This window comes from Leptinotarsa decemlineata, unplaced genomic scaffold (genome assembly GCF_025532065.1).
Source record: "Leptinotarsa decemlineata unplaced genomic scaffold, Ldec_3_MD MMD2_tig00000505_RagTag_RagTag, whole genome shotgun sequence".
NCBI classification, from domain to species: Eukaryota; Metazoa; Arthropoda; class Insecta; order Coleoptera; family Chrysomelidae; genus Leptinotarsa; species Leptinotarsa decemlineata.
The window spans coordinates 12,623,462-12,647,470 of record NW_027412549.1 but is presented as its reverse complement, the minus strand read 5'-3'; the positions used below and the strand labels follow the sequence as shown (position 1 = coordinate 12,647,470).

Sequence of the window (24,009 nt, the reverse complement as noted above, 5' to 3'; positions counted from 1 at the left end):
GATGTTCTCCACTGTGGCAGTGTCATATGAATGTCATATGGAGGGACCGCGGTGTCTTCAAAGTCTTCTAGGAGCCTCGCAAAGGGTCTCCGGTTTCCATTCGATCGCCCATAGCCACTGTTGGAGGTGTTCTGGAAACATTTATGCTATATCGGATCTCTGTAGATTTTCCTGCGTGGCGCCTTACCTTTACTCTAACAGCGACAGCTTCTCCTGTTCGGAGTTCCGGTTTTTGGTCATCGTGCTGCACCACTATCTGAAATCCGGTTATGCGGTCATTAAGGGTTTTTAAGTTGTTATGATAAAGCAGACAACAACGTTCATCTTTTAACTTGTTTAGAATGTCCTGAGGGACCAGGGGCTTGGGTTTTGGGTGGATTTTTCTTGGGGGCCCGGGCTCTTGATTTTGGCCGCTGTTTTTCCTCCAGTTATGTCTGGGTGTTTTTTGCAGGAAATACCGGTTTCGGTTTGGGAAAGAATTTGCATCCCCTGTGACTGGTTAGATATGCTTACCTGCAATTGGCGCAGATCACTTGTGTCTTTCTTGCCGTGCCGCAAGTTCGTGATTCATGGTTATTACCACACTTTACTGTTGCATGGCAGTATTTTTATGTGTTCCGGAAAAATTATTGGAAATAGTGTCACTGGGACAGGACTCCCTTGCGCTGCCGGAATACTAGAGGGTGCGGTGGAAAAATGTTGTCTGATATAATAAATTGTTTCTAAAGAAGTCTCTGTGTTGTGGAAGTTCTTGTAGAAAATTTCATGATTAAAAATAAAGGTAAAAGGTAAAATTCCGAGATATTACAGTGTTCGTATCTGTTCGTTATAATGGAGATATCAAGTTGACAAATGGTTGACTTCCACAAAAAAAGTATATTTTTTGTTTAAAATTTTGAAATTGAAAAAATTATGATTTGATCGTTCCTATCTACTATTGAGAGATCAGAACATATTTTGAAAAAATAATTGTACTTTTGACTATAGTTGTTCTTTTTGATTAAACACTAGAAAATTTAGTCGACTGTAACTTTATTGACAGGGAAACTTCAACAGTCCTGGACTTCATTATTACGTATTCAAAAAACACTTTGTTGTGAGATTTTCACTAAACAGTTTTACAAAGACGCAACACGTCTTTCGCCATACAATGGCTTCTTCGGGCGTGTCTTTACTGTAAAGTTTTTGTATAACTGTTTAGTGAAAATGTCGCAGTAAAGTGTTTTTTGAATACCTTAGTTATGGATTTTCATCAAGTATTGGCCAATTCCATAATGAAATATTTTATAATATGAATACACAGTACACATTTGAAAAATGTTTATTTCACATGGACGCCTTACTCCAGATGAAAAAGGTATTGTAGTTAGCGGTGTATTCAGTTGAACTTCGAAGCGATAAGTAGCTATAGTTTAATGCATACTTCTAGCATATACTACTATCGGTGAAGTCAAGTGGCCTAAGCCAGTAGAACAATCCAACCTTACTTCGAAACCTTCCAACCATACTCAAAGTTGCTTGCTCCTTATAGGTACTTATATGGGTATCCAATCAGGTGGTTGGCTTTGTCTGGATAGAATCTAGTACTCACAGGATTTGCAAGTGTGCTGTCGTCAGCAAAACAATATACTGAATTTCTGGTATTTTCCACTACATTTTGATGTATATACAAAAGTAAAAGGTATTCGAGGGAGAACCATCGGTGGTTAATTGTAAGAATCGATCTTGAGGTAGCGGTTGTAATCAGTGTGTTTGTTCTTAGAACATTCAACCAAACAGGTGTTCGACGTGACTTTTGTCTTAAGTCAAATATATTTTTCTACACAATTTTTATTTATTATAAAATATATGTATATGGTTTCTTGTACAAATTGGTAATTTTATGAAATTATAATTAAATTTAAAAAACCATCTGGAATGAATGTTGGAATTGGGACCAACAAAAACACTTCGTTCTTATACGAGAACTGTTATACTTTCATCGGGAGGTAATTTACCACCTTGTTAGAGTCATCATATTTTCTAAACAGACATCATAGTACAGACATAATACTATAAAATATAAGCTAGCATAACTTGAACGTCTCCTTTATTATCTTGTTTAACCACTTTGAGAAGTTTGTGAAAGTTCGTGATAAGAATGAGAGTGTAATATGTCAAAATGTCGGGCAAAATTCCGGATATAATTCAAAATAAGTTTGTGCTGTTTTCATACAATTCCTATCAAATTTATAATAAAGTTTCAACTTATCTTGTTTTTCTTAATTTGATAATGAGGACATTTCGACTGAAGTATCTGTGGAAACTTATGACGTTTGATGAGTTCTAACAACTAGTGTTCATTGAACAAATTTTTTCGATGGAGTCATCACCATCTCAGATAAAGTTTTTTTAATACCTTTGGTTTCAGAAGAGCAAATCATGACAAATCATACATCAATGAAATCAGAATGAGAAGCACTATTTTTCTGTATAAAAAAACAATATGGCGCCCATAATAGATAAAAAAAAATGATGATGATTGCCAGAAGACGAAACGTCGGATAGTAAATCTAAACATGAAAACGTGCAGCTGAAAAAAAGTATCAATGAAAATGCGTTATTGGTTTTGAGCTATATTGTCAAATAATGCTAGAATAAAATAATATCTCGATTTTTAGTTTTTTTCCGGAAATATTCGGAATTTTCCAAGTTTCAAAACAGTATTTTGTTGAGCACAAAAAATGCAACTTCGCCCCAATTTAAGCTTCGACGTATCTCCTGTAGTTTAGGAGATCCCAATGATGGGGGATTTAGCAAATTTTATTAGATTGCTCTCAAGGTATTTATCACCTTTTTGCCGGTTTTCTAGAAAGTCATATAAAATGAAAACCAAGCATAATAATCCGTTATTGATAATATCAATACTTAACAGAAAACAAACGAGCACAGGATATCATGAAATTACGTTTAATCAACTTTTTCAATCGTTCATGTAACTTGAAATATATGAGTATGTATCTAGCATTGAATACGAGTCAATTAGAGTGTAATTATTTCATAAAGCTGTTTATACACAATGAAAAAGGAAATATTCGAACAGCTCACAATAGAAGTCTTGGTAGTGTTTTATTATGATAATTGGATGACTTCGTGTGACTGATGAATGTCACAGGATATCGAAATTTAATAGCGTTATGCCGGTATATGAAAGTTTGATATGAAGTAATGGCAACCACTTGAAAATTAAATTCATTAAACCGGATAATTTCAAAAGTAAGACAATGGAGAAATGTATGAAGTGAAAGTGAAACCATGAATGTTATTTTTATCGTCAATATATCAGTTTTCAAATAATACATTAACACCTTAATTTCCGTTTTCAGCTCCTTCACTGTTGAATGGAAGTAAAATGTTATTCATTCTCTCAGAACTATTTCAGGAACACATCAAAGTATCATAAACATATGTTAGCATTTGAACATTTGAAGGTTTGTCTAATCGGGTGTGACAAATTAATCAACTATAGAGGAGTCACCGTTCATTTCCATTAACGTTTAGCTGAGTCTTCAACTTTTTCTGAGCGATTTATTATCAAAAAATATTTTCTATTGCGAATAATACAGCTGCTGAGTACCTACATAGAGTGTGGAATCTATGGCTATACGTTACTCAAACAAACCATCTATCCATGGACAGTAAAAAATTCATTTTCAAACATTCACCCGTTCTTCAACCTATTTCACTTTTTGACGGGCCAAACTTGAAAATGTACGATAATTTGTTAAAATATATTTGATATCTACTGGAATCTTATTTTCCTTCAATCAGCTATCCCCCCTACGAATGATCTAGCTCAGAAGCTGAAACTTGTGCGAGCTAAGGATTAAGGAGATCTTGCCTTTCAACGTGCAATTCCTAAAACGCAATGAAAATAGATCGTCCGGTCTGGGGGCTCGAATCACCGTATCGTCTGAATTACTGGTACAAACTACTCACGCTAACCCGACCAGCAACCATTTTTTTATACTTGGGATCACTGAGTATACTTTTTTGAGCATTAATATTTCAGTTTCACTTTCATTTTTCATTCAATAAAATACCTTAGTGAGTGGTTTTTCACATATTTCAGATTATAACATATGTAATCTTATGAATTTTGAATAAATGTATAATACTGTAGGTATTTGACTGACAAGGGGTTTAAGAAAAATGTAAACACACTGTATAACGTGTCTCACATTTGAAATGGTTCAGTATATGACTTCCATAATATTGATTTTCTCTTAAAAAATTCCTGTGCGCGCATATCAAAATGGAAATTAAAATTAAAATGTAACGAATTCACCATCTTACTGTTATTCCATAATATCTAAAATAATTATAATTATTAATTATTAAATATCATTTATTAATTATTAAATTAAAGTATTAAAAACAATAATCAATGTAATTATTGTGGAAGTAATACTCTCTGAAATAATCTCATAACTTCCGAATGTGAGACACAAATTTCAATACCTGTCACAATCTTCACAACTCATCATCCAGAGCAGAGATAACTATTAACTGTTCTCAAAATTATTTTCCTTCTGGGCTAAGAAACTTTTGGGGAACTTCATGAATGGAACTCTACAGTTTTGACATCTTTTCGTGGAAAGCTAAGCTGAATTGTTGGTGAAACATAATATTCATTCATAAGTATGAATTAGTTGCCATTTGGGCGAAATCTTTGTAACAAAACTATGTGGGGATTTGAACTTTCAATTATTTTTTATGGCCTTTTCAGTGACTTGAAAAGAAGTCCTTTCTAACCAGTTTGATTATATTTCTTAACATCATATTGTCGTTTGAAGTGTACAAATTTCCATAAATATTTTGATACAAACGAACAAGTAAGGGTTAGTTTAAGTTGGGTTCAAAGTGAGTGGATTTTTTCGAGCCTTCATTTCAATGCCCAAGAGTTTATTGTAGATCACACCAATTCGTACACTGTAACTAAGTTCAGCTTCCTGAAAAAGCCGGGTGGCTTATTTGGTCAGTGAGTTTTCAGGTCGAATGGCAAGGGTGAAACTGCCAACTTCTGAAAACCTGATTTGATCCGCAGAAGAGCGGGCGCAAAATTTGTGCTCTGATTTTTTATCGACACGCACTGTCATCCGACAGTCGAAGTCTGCATATGATGATTCAAACAACAGTGACCAGTAGACCTAGCAGACCAATTAGACAACGAAGGTGACACCTGTAGTAGTTTTACAATTGTGGGAATGTACAAATTCTGGTAGATTTTGCCAGCAGTATGAAAGTCTTCTCGAAATAGTTTGTTTGGCAAAGCCTAAAGCGATACCGAGAACAGGTTGGGATCCGATGAAACCGCATGCAGCATTTCCATTGCAAGATAGTCAGCACCAGTCCGTCGTGGTCAGGATTCGAAACCTATCGAGGGAGGAGAACCTTTTTGAGCAATTCACTACCAACTCGGAGGTTACTTGGTGAAAACGAATGGAATAAAGACCTTAAAAAAATCAATAGCGTAGATTTTTACTTAAAATACCGTCACATATGTTCCTAGGAAGAATTCATATCTCTGTCCTGGGTCTGCATTCGTATACACTGTTTAAAGTATAAACGTATGGAGGTTAATATTACTGGAGTTTTTTCCAACACCAAACCGTTATTTTAACCTCTTGAAGATGATCACTTGGTGATTGAAACACGTGTGGAGATGTTAAAATAACGGTTTGGTGTTCGAAAAAAACTCCAGTAATATTCATTACTACAACAAAGGTTCCAAACAGTGCATCACAAATGTGGAGGTTGTTTGAATGGATCGAATGAGGCACATTTTAACAACATTTAAAACAATTTATTCGTTATGGAAACTGTAAAACAATTTAAAAGAAATTCTACACATGAAGATGTTTAGAATGCCACAGAAAAAAGGGAGTATTCTATAATTCCTTTTTCGCACATATTACATGGTTGCCAGTTTAAATGCAAAGTGGCGCCCTCTTGATACATCTACCTGTCCAAGATAAATATAACGATGACGGGCACTTCATCAGGAACAGACGCCTTGTTGATATTGAACTGTTTCAAAATTAGCCGGACTAGACGTTGTCGAGAAGTAATTTCCGACATTGTGAATTCTAGTGTGGGAATAGTGGGTGGTGTCTTTCTCAGAAAATTGACTGTGGAGAGGGACGCAAATTGTTCAGCTCGTAGATTTGCTGTTTCTATGGCTGTTGTTGCAATTGAACTATCCGCTTGTGTTAGTGGTGGAATTGTGGATTTTTTAAAGTTTTGATTAGCAGATTTAGCTGCCGACCAGAAAGATCTAGACCCGTTGGAATTGAAGTTCTTTGGTTCCATTTATTCTAAGTTTGTAGCTGTTGCGAGCATTAACAAACCTAGTTCGGTTCATGACAGTTATGTCTCGTCAATTAATCACTTTTAAGGTTTCACCTTGTATACGTAAGTTGAAGACGTTCGCCATAACTCATCTAGAAAGATAGATTGAAAGTATCGATATTAATCAAAAATTAGTGCCCCGTTGGACTTATTCTGAGGCGCTGAGAACTTTCCTATTTTCCGATAATTAGGTAATATTCGGTTTTGATTCGATGACTTCGCATGATTGACGAAGAATAAGTAATTACTATCAATTGCAATTGCGACAAAATAGGCAAACATCAAATTATACTGAATTATATAGATGGCCTCAAATGTTGCAATGAATAAACTGCACAATTGAATGGGGTTTCTTGACCTCATTCAGTTGGGTCACTCTGCCATAACTGAAGCTATTAGGAATGATGGTGGAAAAAAACCCTTTCTGCAATAATTCTAATTCATCAGTTGAGATTTACACGGTGATAGTATCCCGAGTGAATCAAATTATATATCGACAAGTTTCATCTTTCATCCCAACGTGATTATTTGCATGTCTGTTGTATATTATTAACTTTTAATCAGATTTCCAAAGTTTCCAATTAACTGTGATTCAGAAAAACTGGTAAGATATCCACCAGCATAATTACATACTCCTCGTAATGCAGTTCGTTATTATAATATTAACTTCGCCATGTAAAAAAAACTGAATTTCATTGTTAATTAATCTTTCTGCTTCTCTTTACATCAATGATGATGTGTGAAGTCGAAAGAATCTTTCCTCGTATCAACTTCCTTTCTTATTTCTACTTCTCCATTAGGATTCACTTTCAAAGTAGTATAAATAGTTCTGTCATGCAACTATTAATATTTTTCAATCATCAATGACGAGTAATATATCTTTCCGACTAATTCGTTACAACACATTTTCATAAGGCGCTCTAAGAGCGGTGCCTGTGCGAAAGTAGCGCTTCATATTGGATTTGAATCGCTGGAGGAAAATGGAAGAATTCTTAAACTGTGAAGTTCGAGGTGTACTGAGTTGAACCTCAAAACGATGAGCAGCCACAGTCTGGTTTCTGGTTCGGAATAATATTCAAAGGTTTTGAGAAGCAACTTTTGCAATTCCAGAGACATGATTGTGATTATCTTTTTGGAGAAAACCGATGCCTGGGTTTTCGTGGCATTGAATTGAACCTGGTTACTTTTGCCCCAATTCGAAAACACTTCTAGATCTTCAATATCCCAGATATCAACCTCCTGCTGCCGGTGAAGATGTGCCTCCGTAGCCGATGTCCTGGAATCTAAATGGAATGACGAGACAAGTGTGCTGTCGTCAGCAAAGTTACATATTAGATTTTTTTTAAGTCTTTGATATAAAATAAAAAGAGGATTGGAAACAACATGGCTCCCTGGGAAACATCAGCGTTGATGGTGAAAGTATTCGAAAAATATCCGTCGACGGCCACTTGTAGGGAACGTACTCTCAGGAAGCTGTAGAGCCATACAAAAAATGATTCGACAAGCCATACCATCGAAGTTTGGGCAGCAAACCCTCATTTTGACAATTACTCATATTTGATATGATTTTTGTTCTATACCAGCTGTTACAAAAGTAACACTTTATTGTGAGATTTCCACTGAATAGTTTACAAAACGGCAACACGTGTTGGGCTACTCAATAGCTTCGTCAAGCGTTTCAATATTAATAAATTGATGGATGTAGCCGTTATTACGTGGTAGGAAATTATAATGAAAAGAGAAATGGAAATGTCTATGTTTTTATACTACTTGTATTTGTAACGAACTTTATTGTATACGGACATTTTCAAACTTATAGTATAAACTTTATTGTGAAAGTTTGAAAATGTTCGTATAGGACGAAACTGCAGTAAAGTTAGTTACAAGTGAAAGTGTTAAAAACAGAAATTTTCATTTCCCTTTTCATTAATGTTTCAATATTAACTTAATGCTACCCAATAAGTGCTTTATAAGGCATTTTACCTACTAATAATCATACCAAAATTTGGGGTCAAACGGATCAAAAATGTGAACGTTATGAAAGAATTTGCATCAACTCATCAAATGGACATGTAATAAGCTAATTACCAATTTCCACATTAGAAAACAGATTGATCAAAAGGGAAAAATTCAAGTATATTTATATCTATCAATTTCTAATCATTCCAAAAAATTGAGTTTCAAACCTTTCTCTTCCAATTGTAATACGTCATAGTTGTGGTTGAACTCATGCCCTTTTGCCAAAAGATGATTTGCGAATGTGGAATAGGTATTTATAGATTCGAAAAACTATGCTTTTGTTTTTTTATTCGTCGTGAAAAGGTTATCCCCGTTTGGCCAATATAAAATTTTGGGCAAGAACCACAAGTCAACTCATATACTTCGGAACTATCCGACACTAAAGTTTCATTCATAATGATTCTTTTTAATACATTTGCTCAAATAATTATATGCTCTGGAAGCCACGTCCAAGACTTTTTCATTTCTTTGAAAAATGCTAATTATCGTTTCTTGAATTAAGTTAGACCTGATAAATGACTTTTCATTATGGTTTTTTGAAAAGAATTGAGTCAAAAATATCTTTCAAACGTTGTTTGCAGCAATTCGTTTGGTGAAACTCAGTTGATGAAACGGAGTTGGTAAAATTTCTTTTATAATGTTTGAATTTCTAATTACTTAGTTTATTCCTAAACTCTGGTGAAATTAATAGTCCTTAAGTTGGTAGAAGTTCGATTGATTCGAATTGTTATACCGAATTAGGTAGAAATGAATACGCCTGAGGAAGCCATTGTATATTAAAAAACGTGTTTCGTTTTAGTAAACTGTTCGTGAAAATCTCGCAATGAAGTTTTTTTTGATTACTTTAATTGTGGATATTCATCAAGAATTCAATTTTTGGTGTATTTTCTTACAGCCAAAACGTTATTATGTATATGACTCTCTAGTATTTATAAGAAAATGAATAATGAATTAACACTTCTTGTTTCAATATATCTTGAATATATCTGCAGGTGTACCTCAAGGTTCAATTCTCGGTTCTACGCTTTTCGTAATTCCGAAAAGCGTAGAACCGAAATTCATAGCTACGCTGAACCTCAAAGAAGTACTGCCTGGCGATCAATCCCTCCAAAACAGTATTGATGCTATTCGGTCGAACAGCAATGACGAAAAGATGTGAGAGAAATATCGATATCGTTCTGGACGAGTCTTTGACAGAATCTACGAAAAATCTTGGTCTCATAATTGACCAATTCCTTAAGTTCAACTCTCATGTCTCCCAAATTGTAAAACGTGGCTATAGTAATTTGAAATGAATATACTCAAATAGGAAGTCATTGAATCAAAAATCGAAGAAAATAGTATGCAATGCCCTAATTCTCTCTCACGCCAACTATGCAGATATAGTACATGGACCAGTGTTACGTTTATCTGATAGAAAGATAATACAGACCCCACAAAACGCATGCCTCAGACAGGAACTAGGAGGGGACAACACGTGTCTCATCATTTGGAGAGATTGAGATGGCTAAAACTGGAAGCTCGACGCATATTTTTTGTTTGTATCACCTACCACAAGATTATAACAACAAAAGTACTCAGTTATCTTCACGACCAAATAAGATATAGAACAGACATCCATAATTTGAATGTGAAATTCAGAAATCATCTAACTACCTCCCGCCACAGAACCACTTTATTTCGTGGATCCTTCTCTCATAATGTGGCCTGGCTTTATAATCGAATTACAAATTCACTAAAATCATTCTCCGCGCTAGATTATATAAATAAACTCAATATTTAATTACTTGATACACAAATTGCCTCATGTAAATGAACATTTCATACAGTTTGATTTTCATTAGTTTTTTTCATTGTTGTTAGTACTAACAGAAATGATTCTGGTGCATTTGGCACTAAATATATCTAGAATTTACGTATGTTCTGCATGTACAATGTTTTTTGTACATGTACATAATAGTTTTTAATTTGATTGTTGAATTAAACCAACCAGATACTTCACTGAATTCAGTAACTTTCACATGCTTTCTACCCCAAATATTAGACCAGACAGCTAATCTGTGAAAAATATTCTCTTTTATCAATCTATTGTTCTTTAACTTTGATTTCTTATTATCTATTTTCCTAATGTATCCAGTTTTTATTTTGACTCATTTGGTTTTCACTGCTGCTATGTTCTTGGTGTTTTATTTCCTTTGATTTATTTCATTTTTTTTTTATTTAGTAAACAGTTTTCACTTGTATTCTCATGCTATTAGAAACGGTCTACTTCTCTTCCATCTACATTTTTCCAGCAACTATCTTCTATCAATTATTTTCTAGATATATCTTTCCATTGCATTAGGAATCACACGTTAAAAGGTAAGACCTCCTTAGTCCTTAGCTTGCACAAGTAGAAGTTTGAGAATTGTCGTTGGTAGGAGAGGGGGCGACAGCTGGTTAACGGAAAAACAGAAATAGACTGTGAATTTTATAATATATATATATATATATATATATATATATATATATATATATATATATATATATATATATATATATATATATATATATGTATATATATACACATATATGAACCTTTATTTATTGAAATATGTTATTTTAGAACAAAAACATTTCAATAACAGTTGAAAACACCCTCATATGAAGCGCCTACACACAGATTCATATGAAGGTGGTTGAAAAATCTGAATTAGGCTTCACTAACAAATGTATAAGATTGGATTATTTCATTGGTAATACCTTTTAGTCATTCATTTGGTCATCGCCATTATGGTGAAGACAATCGTTCAAATTGCAATGCTATCCAGGGTATTTATAGCACCAATGTATACTGGTGACCCATCATCGATACTTTAAATTTCAGAAATAAATCCAATTTGTGAGTCAATTGAGTATATATCCCTAAGCTAGTGACACCAGTATAATATCAGCTACTTTATTTCGAAAATAACTTTGTTTCACATCATTTTTAATGTTTTGCACAAAATAAAAACTATCCATACCTGTATCCATAGATAAATAAACTCAATTTGCTGTTCAGTTATGGACAGAAGTCCAAATATAAGACAATCAGATAGAATAATGGTATAAATATATTTTACCCAAATATACATCAAATCACCATTGAACTTAACGATTAAACCACAGTAGAATAATATAACCAGTAGGCTCTCTTACCACGTGATCCGCCCGAGTTGCCGGGGACCTTCAACCGCTCTTCAACGCGTTCTGTGCTGTAGTATCGAAGGATTCGACGGTACCACGGGCATCGGATTAGTTATAATAAACGGTTGGAAATTGATATTGTGTTTAGTTTATTCGCTGTTATTATTATTGTTTTGTTTTTTTAGTTGGTTATTGTTGTTTGTTTTATTATTAAGGTATTAGAACATGGGAGATGTAAAGTAAAAAATACATTATTATATGAGCGCACGCCTTTGGTAAAAGAACGAAATTAGCTCCGCACTTCGTTTTGAGGTTACCGAGAACTTTGTGAATTTATGAATGAAAGTAATGGGCTTGGACTTACTGGTTGATTTTTACTGTGATTAAAATATCACCCCTTTTCCGATCTGGATATGAACAACTGAATGAAAACAATGTTCTCGCTTGGCTCGCTCGAGTTGACAGACTAATTCCCATGCAATCTCTCGGGCCCCGGATTTTTTCAGGTACAGCGTTTTTTTTTTCTATCCATGTCGGTAGTGGTTTCTTAAACAAAATATTATTTTTTCAGACGAAATGATTCACTACCTTTTGGTCCTCTTAACCACAACTGCTCTGACACAAGCCTCAGCTCGTCAGGAGAATCAGAAAAATGTGGACCTACAGGAAATCAAACCCCTTCTATTCATCGTAGAACGATCTCAGACGACTCCACAGCAGCAAAATGAGAAGAAGGAATCAGCAAGACAGCAAGCACAGCAGGGTTTCGAATCAAATCTACAATTCGGAGGATTTCCATTTTTAGAACCGCAATTTCAGTACCCAGGATTTAATCAACAAAGTTTTCCAAGGTGGGTCTATTTTTATCAATCTTTAGTACAGTCACATAAGTAAATTTGATGTTGATGAAATATATCACGTGATGTTATTGATTTCTTCTCAAACAAGTGAACACCTTATCAAGAAATCTACATACTAAAATAACATCCAGTGCAGTAGATAACAGTTGCATTATGTTGATGATGATTATACTTTACTCTCCAAAGAAAAAAATTTTGTTGACAAAGCTATTAAATAAATATAAAAAATATGTAAATTTCCTATGAATGTGAAAATATAGATGAAATATAATGTAAACTAAAATATTATAAAGACTGAATAAAAAAACATAGACAATGGTTGAAACATACATACACATTAAACATGTTAGGTTAAAAATGATCGGTATAGAACTCAGTCAAACGGACCTGGGTTGAAGTCCATTATATCGCGAAGTGGAGTGTAGTAGTCGTCTCCACAATTTATTATCACCCTCAGATGATTTTACCGTTCTAACATCTGAGGGTGATAATGAATTGTGGAGGCGACATTGAGTTTTTATACTTTGCAAATCAGTAAAACTACTACTAAAAATTTCTTTAATTATTTTTTTGTATTGATTGATATCAATATTTGTCTCTTTGAAATTCGGCAGATGGTTATACGTCTTCACACCATTGTAAAATAAGGAGTCCTTGACCAGAGAGTTGCAAGGGATAGGTAATTTCAAATTGTTTTGTATGCTCTGACGAGTTGTATAGTGATTAGTGGTAACCTCAAGTTTCACCAGATATTTTTTAATCAAAACACTGTCTCCAGAATAAAAAAGAGCTACAACCATCAACATTTTTTAATCTATAAACAGTTGCCTGCATGAATCACGAAGTTTAGCTTTACACAAGTATCTCTTCTGTAATGCAAATACAGACTCCAACAAATTAAGGCTACGCACACCCCAAAAAGGTATACCGTACATTAAGTGAGACTCTACCAAAACGTGATATGCTGTTTTCGCAGTATAAATTCCCAGTTTTCTAGCAATAACTCTCGCTGTATAACAGCCGGTGGAAATTTTGCTTTTCAATTTTCTGATGTGTGTGTCAAATTTCAGTTTACCGTCTATATACAGTCTCAGAAATTTAGTACCTACACTCTCTGTTCTCAATGATACCGCTCGCTACAGATAAATTCTGAAGTAAACATTTAAAAGTCATAATATTTGTTTCATAAATATTAAGGAAGAGTAGATTGGAATCACACCAATTTTTAATTTTTTGTATATCGTGAGCGACGTCCCATTGAGTATATCTATACCTTTACTATGCCACAATATAGTGGTATCGTCAGCAAAAAGAGTGAATGTTTCAGATTGTTGATATAAAACAGGAACAATATGGGACCGAGATCTGATTCCTGTGTTACACCAGTATTTATTTCAGTACTTTTTGAACATTTAGTCGTTTTTACAATCTGACTGCGACCATTAATATATGATGGAATCGGCCGATACTTGATGAAAATCCTTAACTAACGTATTCTAAAAACACTTTACACGTTTTACAAAAACGCAACACGTGTTTCGCCATACAATGGCTTCTTTGGGCGTGTCTTGATAACTGAGTTATTAAGACACGCCCGAGGAAGCCATCGTATGGCGAAACACGTGTTGCGTTTTTGTAAAACTATCTAGTGAAAATCTCACAATAAAGTGTTTTTAAAATACGTTTGCGACCATTGAGATACGACTCTAACCACCGTAGTGTTATCCCTCTACATCCATAGCTATTCAGCTTACGTAGCAGTATTTGATGATCAACGCAGTCATACGCTTTTGTAACGTCACAAAACACTGCAGCAGGAGCATCTTCAGCATCCATATTGGAATACACCTCAAACAGAAATGAGAATAATTCATCACATTTGCTCTTATTGCTCTGGAATCCAAATTGATTTCTCCCTATAATGTTATGGCGAAGGAGAAATTCATTAGTCTTTTCTTAACTAGTTTTGAGCGCTTTCATTGAAAGATTTTCAATAATATTAATTGAAGTTTCATCATAACCAGATCTTGATTTTATTGTTTATTTAGTTACCCAACTAACCCCTTTTTTAGATTTAGTATTTATATCACTAAAAAAATCAAACAGTTCATCAATATTCGTATCATCCAATTGGAGAGATTCATTGATTGCAACATTTTCTAAATTAATCAGTGGGTCATATGGTACCACAATATTCTGACTGATCATCTGTCCAATCGAATAGTAAAATTCATTTATATTGTCTACATTGATTGGTATTTCAATATCTCGGTTCGTTTTGGTACTATTTTTCAAATCAATTATGACAAACCAACTTTCTTTAGCAAGTCTGATGGTATTTCTGTAAATTCTTCTATAATTATTAAAATGTAAATGAAAGTAAGGATTATCAGTGAATTTACGCAGGTGATGTAAAGAGCGAAGATTTCTTGATGGAATTTTAATTCCTTGCGTTATTCAATGCTTTTTATATTTTGTTCTGATTTTGGGATATGTTGTTCTAGTCAAGTTCAAGACCGTTTTGCTAGAACCTATTATAATTCGCACTGCTGTATAGTCTTCCATATTTACATTTATCACTTTTCATAACATCGAGATCTATAGTACATTTGATGTCTTCATGATCTGAAAGTCCATCTGTGTGAGGAAGCATGAAATGTTTTTGTACGTTTTATCACTGTTAGAATAAGATATCTGTTAAGTTCAGTGTTATTATTTTCTTCAGAAAGAGTTCTGTCTAAATCTACCATGATTGGTTCAGTCATACAAACTTTTAAGAGTCTAACCAAATAATTATTAGACTACAGCAGGAATAATGTAAGTTGCCCAATAAATCTTTTCACAGGTCACTGTCGTCTGAATTATCTTATGAAGAGTATTGGACTGTCACTAATGTCGAGATATTCGACGTGCCGTCTGTGATTGGAACAGCAAGCACATATTTCGTTCCTCCTAAGACAGGTTTTCAGTGTTAAGCAGAGTTTCGCTCTCGCCATCGGGCATGAGAAATAATCACTCACCAAACGAACTAATAGACTTGCTAAGAAGCTGGAGTTATTTGGTGGAGTTTGAATTGGTGTGAGGTCACATACTCACTCTCTCTGAACCTAACCGTACATAACCTAATTGGAGGAGCAGTATGTTCACTCTCTCGCCTTTTTGGATTTTCTATGGGCGTAACAAGATACAAGTGGAAATGGAATGAATATCAAGTATATTTAGAAATGACAGCTGAAGATGACAACTACTCACCATGGTGATGATACGCTGAAAATCTTTTAGATAGATGACGATTAGCAATTCCAATTAGCAACATGAATTTATCTTGGCTGCTTTTTTTAGTCTTTCCATTTCGTCAGCTATCTATAAATTCTTCATTGATATTTGTGAAACTAGGTTCGACTTGACATCGGTAAAGAAATTGGAAAAGAAAAAACTCACTCTCATGTATTTGTATGGAAAAAACAAATTTTCGATATTGCAGGCTATTAAGTTTGTGATGTTTGAGTCTTTAATCAGGCGCATGGTCATTGTTTATATAGAATCTAGCAGTCTCTGAGAGTCGCCAGAAGGTTTGATTTGAGTTTTATTCAGCATCAAAAGTTGCTGAAGCCTTTAGAGATATTTTGGTCCGAAATAGTGAACCAATTTTCTGAGAAACCTTCTTTATTCTTCCAGTAACGTAGTCTTGACAAAACATATTGGTATCCAATTTGACATTCCATATAAATTATGCAAAGCAGTAAAAGAAATTGTGTGGCCTGATATTATTATCCTTAGAGAAAACTACAATATATTGAAACATGATATGTTCTCACATACCTTATTAATTATTATGGTATGCACATATTCTCTATTTAGGGATACAGTGATGAGTCCAAATATGGAGGATAAATATATTAATATTACTCAGATCTCAAATGATGCAGTCGCATTGAATCTTGGTTTCAGAAAGGCACAAGTTTGGCCTAACCTCATTACACTTTTTTATGCGTGAAATAATTTTAGGAACTGATAAGCTTTTAGAAACAAAATATTTTCTTCGCTACACTTTTCACAAGTGAAGATGATCAGATATCAGAAGTAATCAGCAAATTTGTGAAGTCACAACAAAATAGTCAATTTTTTCCATTATCGGCAATGGCATGCACTTAGGCTCTAGGCATATATCACATAAATCATGAATCTTTGAGATGAAGAACTGACTTCGGAATAAGTTCTTTCTGGTAATAAACACGATAACAATACTCGTTGAAGATTTTCAGGGATACAGTGATGCTCCTAAATATGAAAGATAAAGATATTAACATTATTGAGAGCTCAAATGACCCAGTCGCATTGATACTTGGTTTCAGAAACGAACAAGCTTGGTCCATCCTCCTTACAATTTTTTTATTCGTTGAATAATTTTAGGAACTTGATGAAAGTGCCGATCACTGAAAAAGTACTTGAACTATGGGATCCTGATAAGCTTCTAGAAACAAATTATTTTCTTCACTACACTTTTCACAAGTGAAGCTGATCAGATTTCAGAAGCAATCAGCGAATTTATGAGGTTACAAAAAATAGTCAATATTTTTCATTATATTGGCTATAGAGATATAAAGAAACTAAATAAAATAACCCAGTAACCTTTAATGAAATTATTATACTTTTCAATTGAGTATACAGACTGCTTTAATTGAAATTACATAAAAATAAGTTTCGAATACTCCGTAAAGCTACGTTAGCGTGTGTCAATAATAAGAGAAAGGCGTAATTCGGTTCTGACCTAACTTAACATCAAATTGAACTATAAATAACTACATCAATCAGAAAATGAACAGAGAAAGGAAATTGTTGGTTTTCGTATCACTATAAATTCAGCATAATGTGTGTCATTTTAATGTTATATAAAACTCAGAAAAGGTGACATAGCAGATAATAGAATACAAATGTTCAAATTTACTTAGTCGAGTGATTAATTCAAACGGTTTAATTTGATTAGAGATTGTAGCTGGACCTCAGACAATAAAATAATTTTGGGCAACATGTTGAATGGATAAGAAAACCAGTATTCATAAAATGACTAGCTTGAAAGATTTTCGAAATTGGCATGTGCTGTTAAGTAATTCAGGATTTTCCCATCATTGACCAATCCATTACTGAATTATAAATACACTGACCCGTTACTTGACGAAAATTAATAACGCCATCAATGATAATGATTAGTAAATTTTCACACATATTTTTTATTCTAGTTTCGTTTCGTTAACACCATAGCTTCATCGGTAGTAATAGTACGAACACTAATCAACAATATTTCGTTTATATAGGTGAGTGGGAAAGTAGTGATAACAGGGTGATAAATGAAAATACTTCTGAATACCACTTACCCACACAATCTATGGCTTCAAAAACACTTCACTAACTTTCTTAGAAAGCTTCTGATAATTCCTCATCTATATTCTCTGTTTTCACTATCACTGTCATCATTCAAATCAATAATGAATTCATTTCCACCATTAATATGGAAGTCTCCAATCTTCATATAGTCTTTTTCAACTAAAATTACTTTTTTAATCCTTTTCTGCCAGTCTTCTTCGCTAATATTAGATACTTCTCCTTTAATTAACTCTATTACCCTCTTATCAAATTTTGGAAAATTATTTTTACGCCTTTGTTTCAATTTTTCCCAAATCAACTCTATGGAACTAAAATCACAAAAATATGGGGGCGGTCTCAGTACGGTGTGTCCATACTTTTCGGCAATGCTCTCAAGGGCATACACTTTTTCAAATGTTTCTGTCTGTAAAACTTCAAGTAGTTGGTTTTTTTATAGTAATCTTCAAAATACAAATTGTTATCCATTAAAAAACTTCCATTCCTCGAAAATATCAGCTGCCATGTTCTAATGATAGTCAACATCGCAGTCCTCAAGTTTTTTCCACATAATTTCAAAGAATTCGGAACCCATTCTTTACTTCCTCCGCAATGTACAATGATTAGTCGCGATTCTTTGTTTGCAGGTATGTTAGGCGTACACATTCTCAAACTATCAATCCACCCTTTCCTAACTGTGTCGTGAGTGTTATACCAAGTTTCGTCCAAATAGAAAAATTGCTGTTGTTCTTGTCTGTATTTAATTATTTGTTCTAAGTATTTGTTGCGCAATTCCACTATTCTTCTGTTTTCCATAACTGCTTGACGTTTGTTTATTATTTCAAATCGAAATCCTAATTTCTTTATCCAATTCTGAAGAGTTTTGTCACAACAGCTCACGTTATGACCGGAAGTATTCAATTTCTTCTTTATGATTTCAGTTGTAGGAATCTCATTGCTTTTGTAACAGTAGTATATTGTTTTTTTCAATGATTTCATTAGATAAACATATAAAGGTTTTGGTAATCCCGTATCACATTGCGTCTTGCGTTCATAAGGTTTGTTTTTGACTATTTTACAGTTGAGAAAGGAATTTTGGTAAAATCTGATGTTGCTTGTAATAGTTTGTTACCCTCGAAACCAAACTTGAGATGTAGATTCTTATATACATTGAAACATACTCTTTGTGTTTCAATAATCAAATGCTTCCGAATCTTATTCACTGGTATCACCATCGTTATTGGAATTACTACACTGGATAAAGTCTGCGTTGTTATCACACTCGTTATTACAATTAGTAATTGTCCAAGGACGCCACATTTCAAACAGGTAACAACAATTTTAAGTAATTATAACTGCACCAATATCGAATTTCAACACTCAAATCGCGATCGGTTCCCCAATTTCTATTCGTCACGATAACATGACTTAAAATTCAATTTTGTGAATCTTCAGACAATCAGCCAATAAAACTCGGTTAGTAAAAATTATCCAATACAAACCGCCAAGTCTACAGTCCACGAGTTCGCTGCCGGTTCATTTCTATGTATTGTTTTTTTTGGTCTTTGAAAATGCAACTTAAAAAGTGCACAACATTGTTTACTTCGACTTGTTGAAGTTAACCACTCACCATTGTTAAACATTTTTTCATAATGCCAAGAATTATTCATATTCAAAATTTACCTGGTGTGCAAGAATTGAGATTGTAGTGGTTTTTCAAATTCTATCTGTTATTTCATTAACAAAATAGACAAGGTAACTACTAATGTTGTATATAAGAATTGTAGACCAGTGTGTGTACTATTACTACCAATGAAGCTACGGGGTTAGCGAATCGCGTCTAGAATAAAAAATTGTGAAAATTGACCAATTATGTTATCTTGAATAGCATTACTGAACTATTGAATTGAACTACATTGCTATAATCTTTTCGAAATCAACAAGCAGAAAGTATTGTGAATTAGATAAAAAAAACTTGTCGCCCAAATTATAATTTGCACAACATTGCCGCCCAGTAAATTGCATAGCATTGTCCTAGTCCGAAATATCCATTGTCATTGACCAAATTAATTATCGTGCATGTGTACATTAATATGTATGTCTATGATTCGTTTTTGAATAATTCAAACATGTTTTCTTTGAATGTTAATTGATTTGAATCATTGGAAATATGTGCTCATTATTTTCCGTGGCTACTTAAACCAGAAGATTTTGAAGTGTTATTGAAATATATATTTCAAATTGTATTTTTGAATAAATGAATAAAGTTCTTGGTTTGTTAGGTGTAGTACCACTTAGCAAGGTATCCAAGAACGTGAGAAAACTACTGAGTGCAAGTTCGACTACAGCTGATTCTTCGGTATGCACAAGTCGACAATTTCTTTTGTGTGTAGATAGTCGAGTACTTACACTTCTTCCAATGTACACCGATCCATAGATGCAAGGAATCAACTAGATTGCTATATTGAATTCACGTTGTGTTTCTCCAGAATTCTTCATATCTGGTGTGTAATATTTTTAACGTAGCGGAGGGAAACTTTTCCATTAACAAGCCTAGCTGAAATGACTTTAACAGTCTCTCCCCTGGATCGTCTGGCCCTCTTAAATTCGACTTCGGTATAGCCACTCCCTTTGCAGGCATTTTTTTAGGTGAAGTACCTCGGGAAGTCTTCCAGGTTGACAGACACGTCAGGCTCTTTCAACTAACTTATTAATTACCCCCTCTCTCTTTTGTTGTATTTGGTAGTTTTACTTCTTATTCAGATACCTATATGTATGCGTTGGTTTTCTGTACATTCTATGACCCAATGCTCCTTATTCACGTCAGTTCACTAGTTCATCTAAGAATGCCATAGTGGTTTTCCGTTTCATTGTAAATTGGATTTTGGAGTTGAGTGAGTTTCGATATAATAAAAATTCGTTTAGCTTATTTTGGCAATTCTGCCAAACCGCAAACGTATCATCAAGTTAATATTGCCAACAATAAGTTTCACGGTCGCTTGCTCTAAGGCCCGTTGTTCAAATTTTTCTTTAAAAAGTTTACCACTACCGAGCTTAATGAGCTGCTCATTACGGTAGCATCTGTTTATTCGTAGAAAACATTATCCTACTGGAAATACGTCAATGATAAACAGTGAGTGTCTTCGCCACTTAACCGTATACTATCTTTGACCGAAACAATCGTGTACAAGAAGACCACGTTGTAGCTCACAAGTACATCTGAATATTACCTCATATATCCAATCTCTGTATCCTGTGAGCAACTGCAGTGTGTTCATTAAGTATCTGACCAGTTGATGAACTTATCTTTACGGTAGGTCTCAGTAATACAAAAACTTGAAAGTCTCCCAGAGAAACTCAATCGTCTAAAATTGCCATCAAAAGGAAAGTGTATAGTGAACTCGAAATTGAACCCATACGACCCATGGGAGTTTTAAAAAAGAAATTGTCGCCTCGGGGACAGAATTACTATTCAAAAGTATATAGGGAGGCCTTAGGCCATAAATATAGAGATAATTTTAATCTAAAGATAAAGGGAACTGAGTGCTACCCATTCCAAATTGCACAAAAATCAGGCAATTCAATTCAACCAATAGGAATGTCATGAATTTATGTTAATTCTATAATACTAGCCTACTAATAGTACACACTTCTGCCAATTGAAAAATGCATGAGAAATAAAAATTTTCAATGTCCACCACCCGGAACTCTATCACCAATATTTATAATTTTATTTAGAGTCGAAATTAGCGCTAAAAGCGGTAGATGCGCGTCCCGCATCGCCCGAACAAAGAAAAATTATTTAAACCCATTAAATATCATTATAAAAAAATTCACATCCCTTCTAGACTCTAGACACTTGAATAAACGAAAATCCATGGAATCAAAAATTTTCCCGTGATTATTTTATTAGATATACTTTAGTCAATCAACTAACTTTTACAAGTTTTAAATTTACATAAAAATTCTGATAATTTTTAAACTAAAAACCTCAAATTCTGTTCACTTCTTGAAGCTTTTCTTGACAGCCTTCAGGATTTTTTATTAGCGATTTTTTTTTATTGATTCACTGGATTCAGAGTGTCTCTAAACAGGTGTGACCAAAATTTCATGAAAAAATATTCAATATTAACAAAGTTATGACAACTCAAAAATTCGAAAACTCACACAGCTAACAGTCACAAAAAACACCCCATATCAACAGATATAGCCATGAGAATATTTTTTTTGATTTCAACAATAAAGTGCCGCCAGATGAAAAAAAAACAAATAGCGTAAATATTTTTAATGAAAATAACGGAATTACATTCAAGTTTTCACGCAAATTAACTAAAACTAAGACCTAATATTTAAATTTAAATCTTAGTCGCCATGAAAATAATATTACAGTTTGACACTTGTGAAAGATTTAAGTGTACTATTGTCAACAATATTCACCTTACAGTTCTTCGAATTATTTTGTGTCATGGCTGCAAGATTGAGCGTAAGAGAGAAAATTGAAATTGTACGCCTTTCGGGAGATGACGTTAGAAGTGCTATAGAGGTTTGTAGAGTATTTAATGAGAGACATCCGGATCGTCCTCGTATTAGCTGCGGTACGGTAAATAAAATAAATAAAATATTCAATGAAACTGGTGCAGTATCAAAAATGATGTTGAAAAGTAATCCAGTACAAAGACGAAACAGGAATGACAGGAATGATCAAATCATTTTAGATTATTTCGGAAATAATCCTAATGCCAGTATAAGGAATGCCACTTCAGATTTGAATATTGCACGAGAAACTATTCGGAGATGTCTCAAGGCGAAGAATATTTAACCTTTCAAGCCAAAATTTTTACACACACTTCAAGAAGGCGACGAACCAAGACGCCTGGAATATTGTTTATGGGCCCAAGGGGAATATTTAAACAATAGAAATTTCCTAAAAAATATTTCATATATTTCACTACAAATGGAGTAGTGTCATCACAGAATTGTCGCTATTGGGCAGCGGATAATCCTAACTGGGTAATAAACTGTAAAAGCCAGTATTCCCAAAAAATCAACGTCTGGTGTGGGATATTGAACGAACGAATTATTGGTCCTTTCTTTTTTGAGGAAAACATTAATGCGCAGAGGTTTCTAGAATTTTTAAACACAGAGTTTTGGGATGCTATTCACGAGCTGCCAGTCAATGAACGATCAAATTTAATTGTCCAGTTAGATGGGTGTTCAGTTCATTATGCCAGAGCTGTGAGGCAATGGCTTAACGAACATTTTTCAAACCGATGGATATGTCGTGGTAGTTCGTTTATAGTGTGGCCACCCAGATCTCCAGACCTCACAGTTTTGGACTTTTTTCTCTGGGGACTTCTCAGACAAAAGGTTTACAAAAACCGATCAAGAGATAGAAATGAACTTTGTGCAAGAATTCGACAGGTATGTGCAGATATTAGCCCTCAAGAACTAAGGAACGTAATCAGAAACATTCGTAAGCGCTACGACACATGTATCGAAATACGTGGTGGATTAGTATAGGCTACTAGAATATGAGTTAGAATTAATTGTTGCACTGAATCGAAACATTTCAATAATTAGTTATTAGTTACGTTTATTAAAATTTTTTGCTTCATTGTTAGTTGAATTGTGTGAATGTAATTCCGTTATTTTCATTAAAAATATTTACGCTATTTACGCTGGCGGCACTTTATTGTTGAAATCATTAGCTGTGTGAGTTTTCGAATTTTTGAGTTGTCATAACTTTGTTAATAATGAATATTTTTCCATGAAATTTTGGTCACACCTATTTAAAGGCACTCTGAATCCAGTGGCGTAGTGATTTTTTTCAATAAAAAAATCGCTAATAAAAAATCCCGATTTTCGACTAAGAAAAAATATCGAAGTATGCCTTGAAACTTTAATAAACATTCCAAATTTTGTTCCAAGGTAGACCTTTTAGTACTTGACATGTGTAATTTTTTTTGTAAAAATTCTTCTCTAATAAAAAAAAATATATTTTTTTACACAAAAAGTGACACATGGTTGTTTTTGTTTTTTGGCAATATTTAAAAAATATATCGTAAAAATTAATTCTTTTAAAAAAAATGTTTATTGAATAAATAAAGAAAATATAAATTAAGAAGGATTTTAATGAGAAATAGGAATTATGATGAAAAAAAATCGTACAAAATATACATTTGAAAAAAGTTTTTTTTCAGAATATCAAAGA

At 33.7% G+C, this 24,009-nt stretch overlaps 1 protein-coding gene across 1 annotated transcript in view; it reads left to right on the top strand.

Annotated features, from left to right (window-relative positions):
- The window catches only part of LOC111504876 (uncharacterized), a 39,438-nt gene that overhangs the window by 5,945 nt on the left and 9,484 nt on the right, over positions 1-24,009 (top strand). The window contains exon 2 of the mRNA XM_023159588.2: positions 12,149-12,428. Within this exon, the coding sequence (XP_023015356.2) occupies positions 12,154-12,428 (275 nt within the window). The 5' untranslated portion in view covers positions 12,149-12,153. The remainder of the gene's footprint in view (positions 1-12,148; positions 12,429-24,009) is intronic.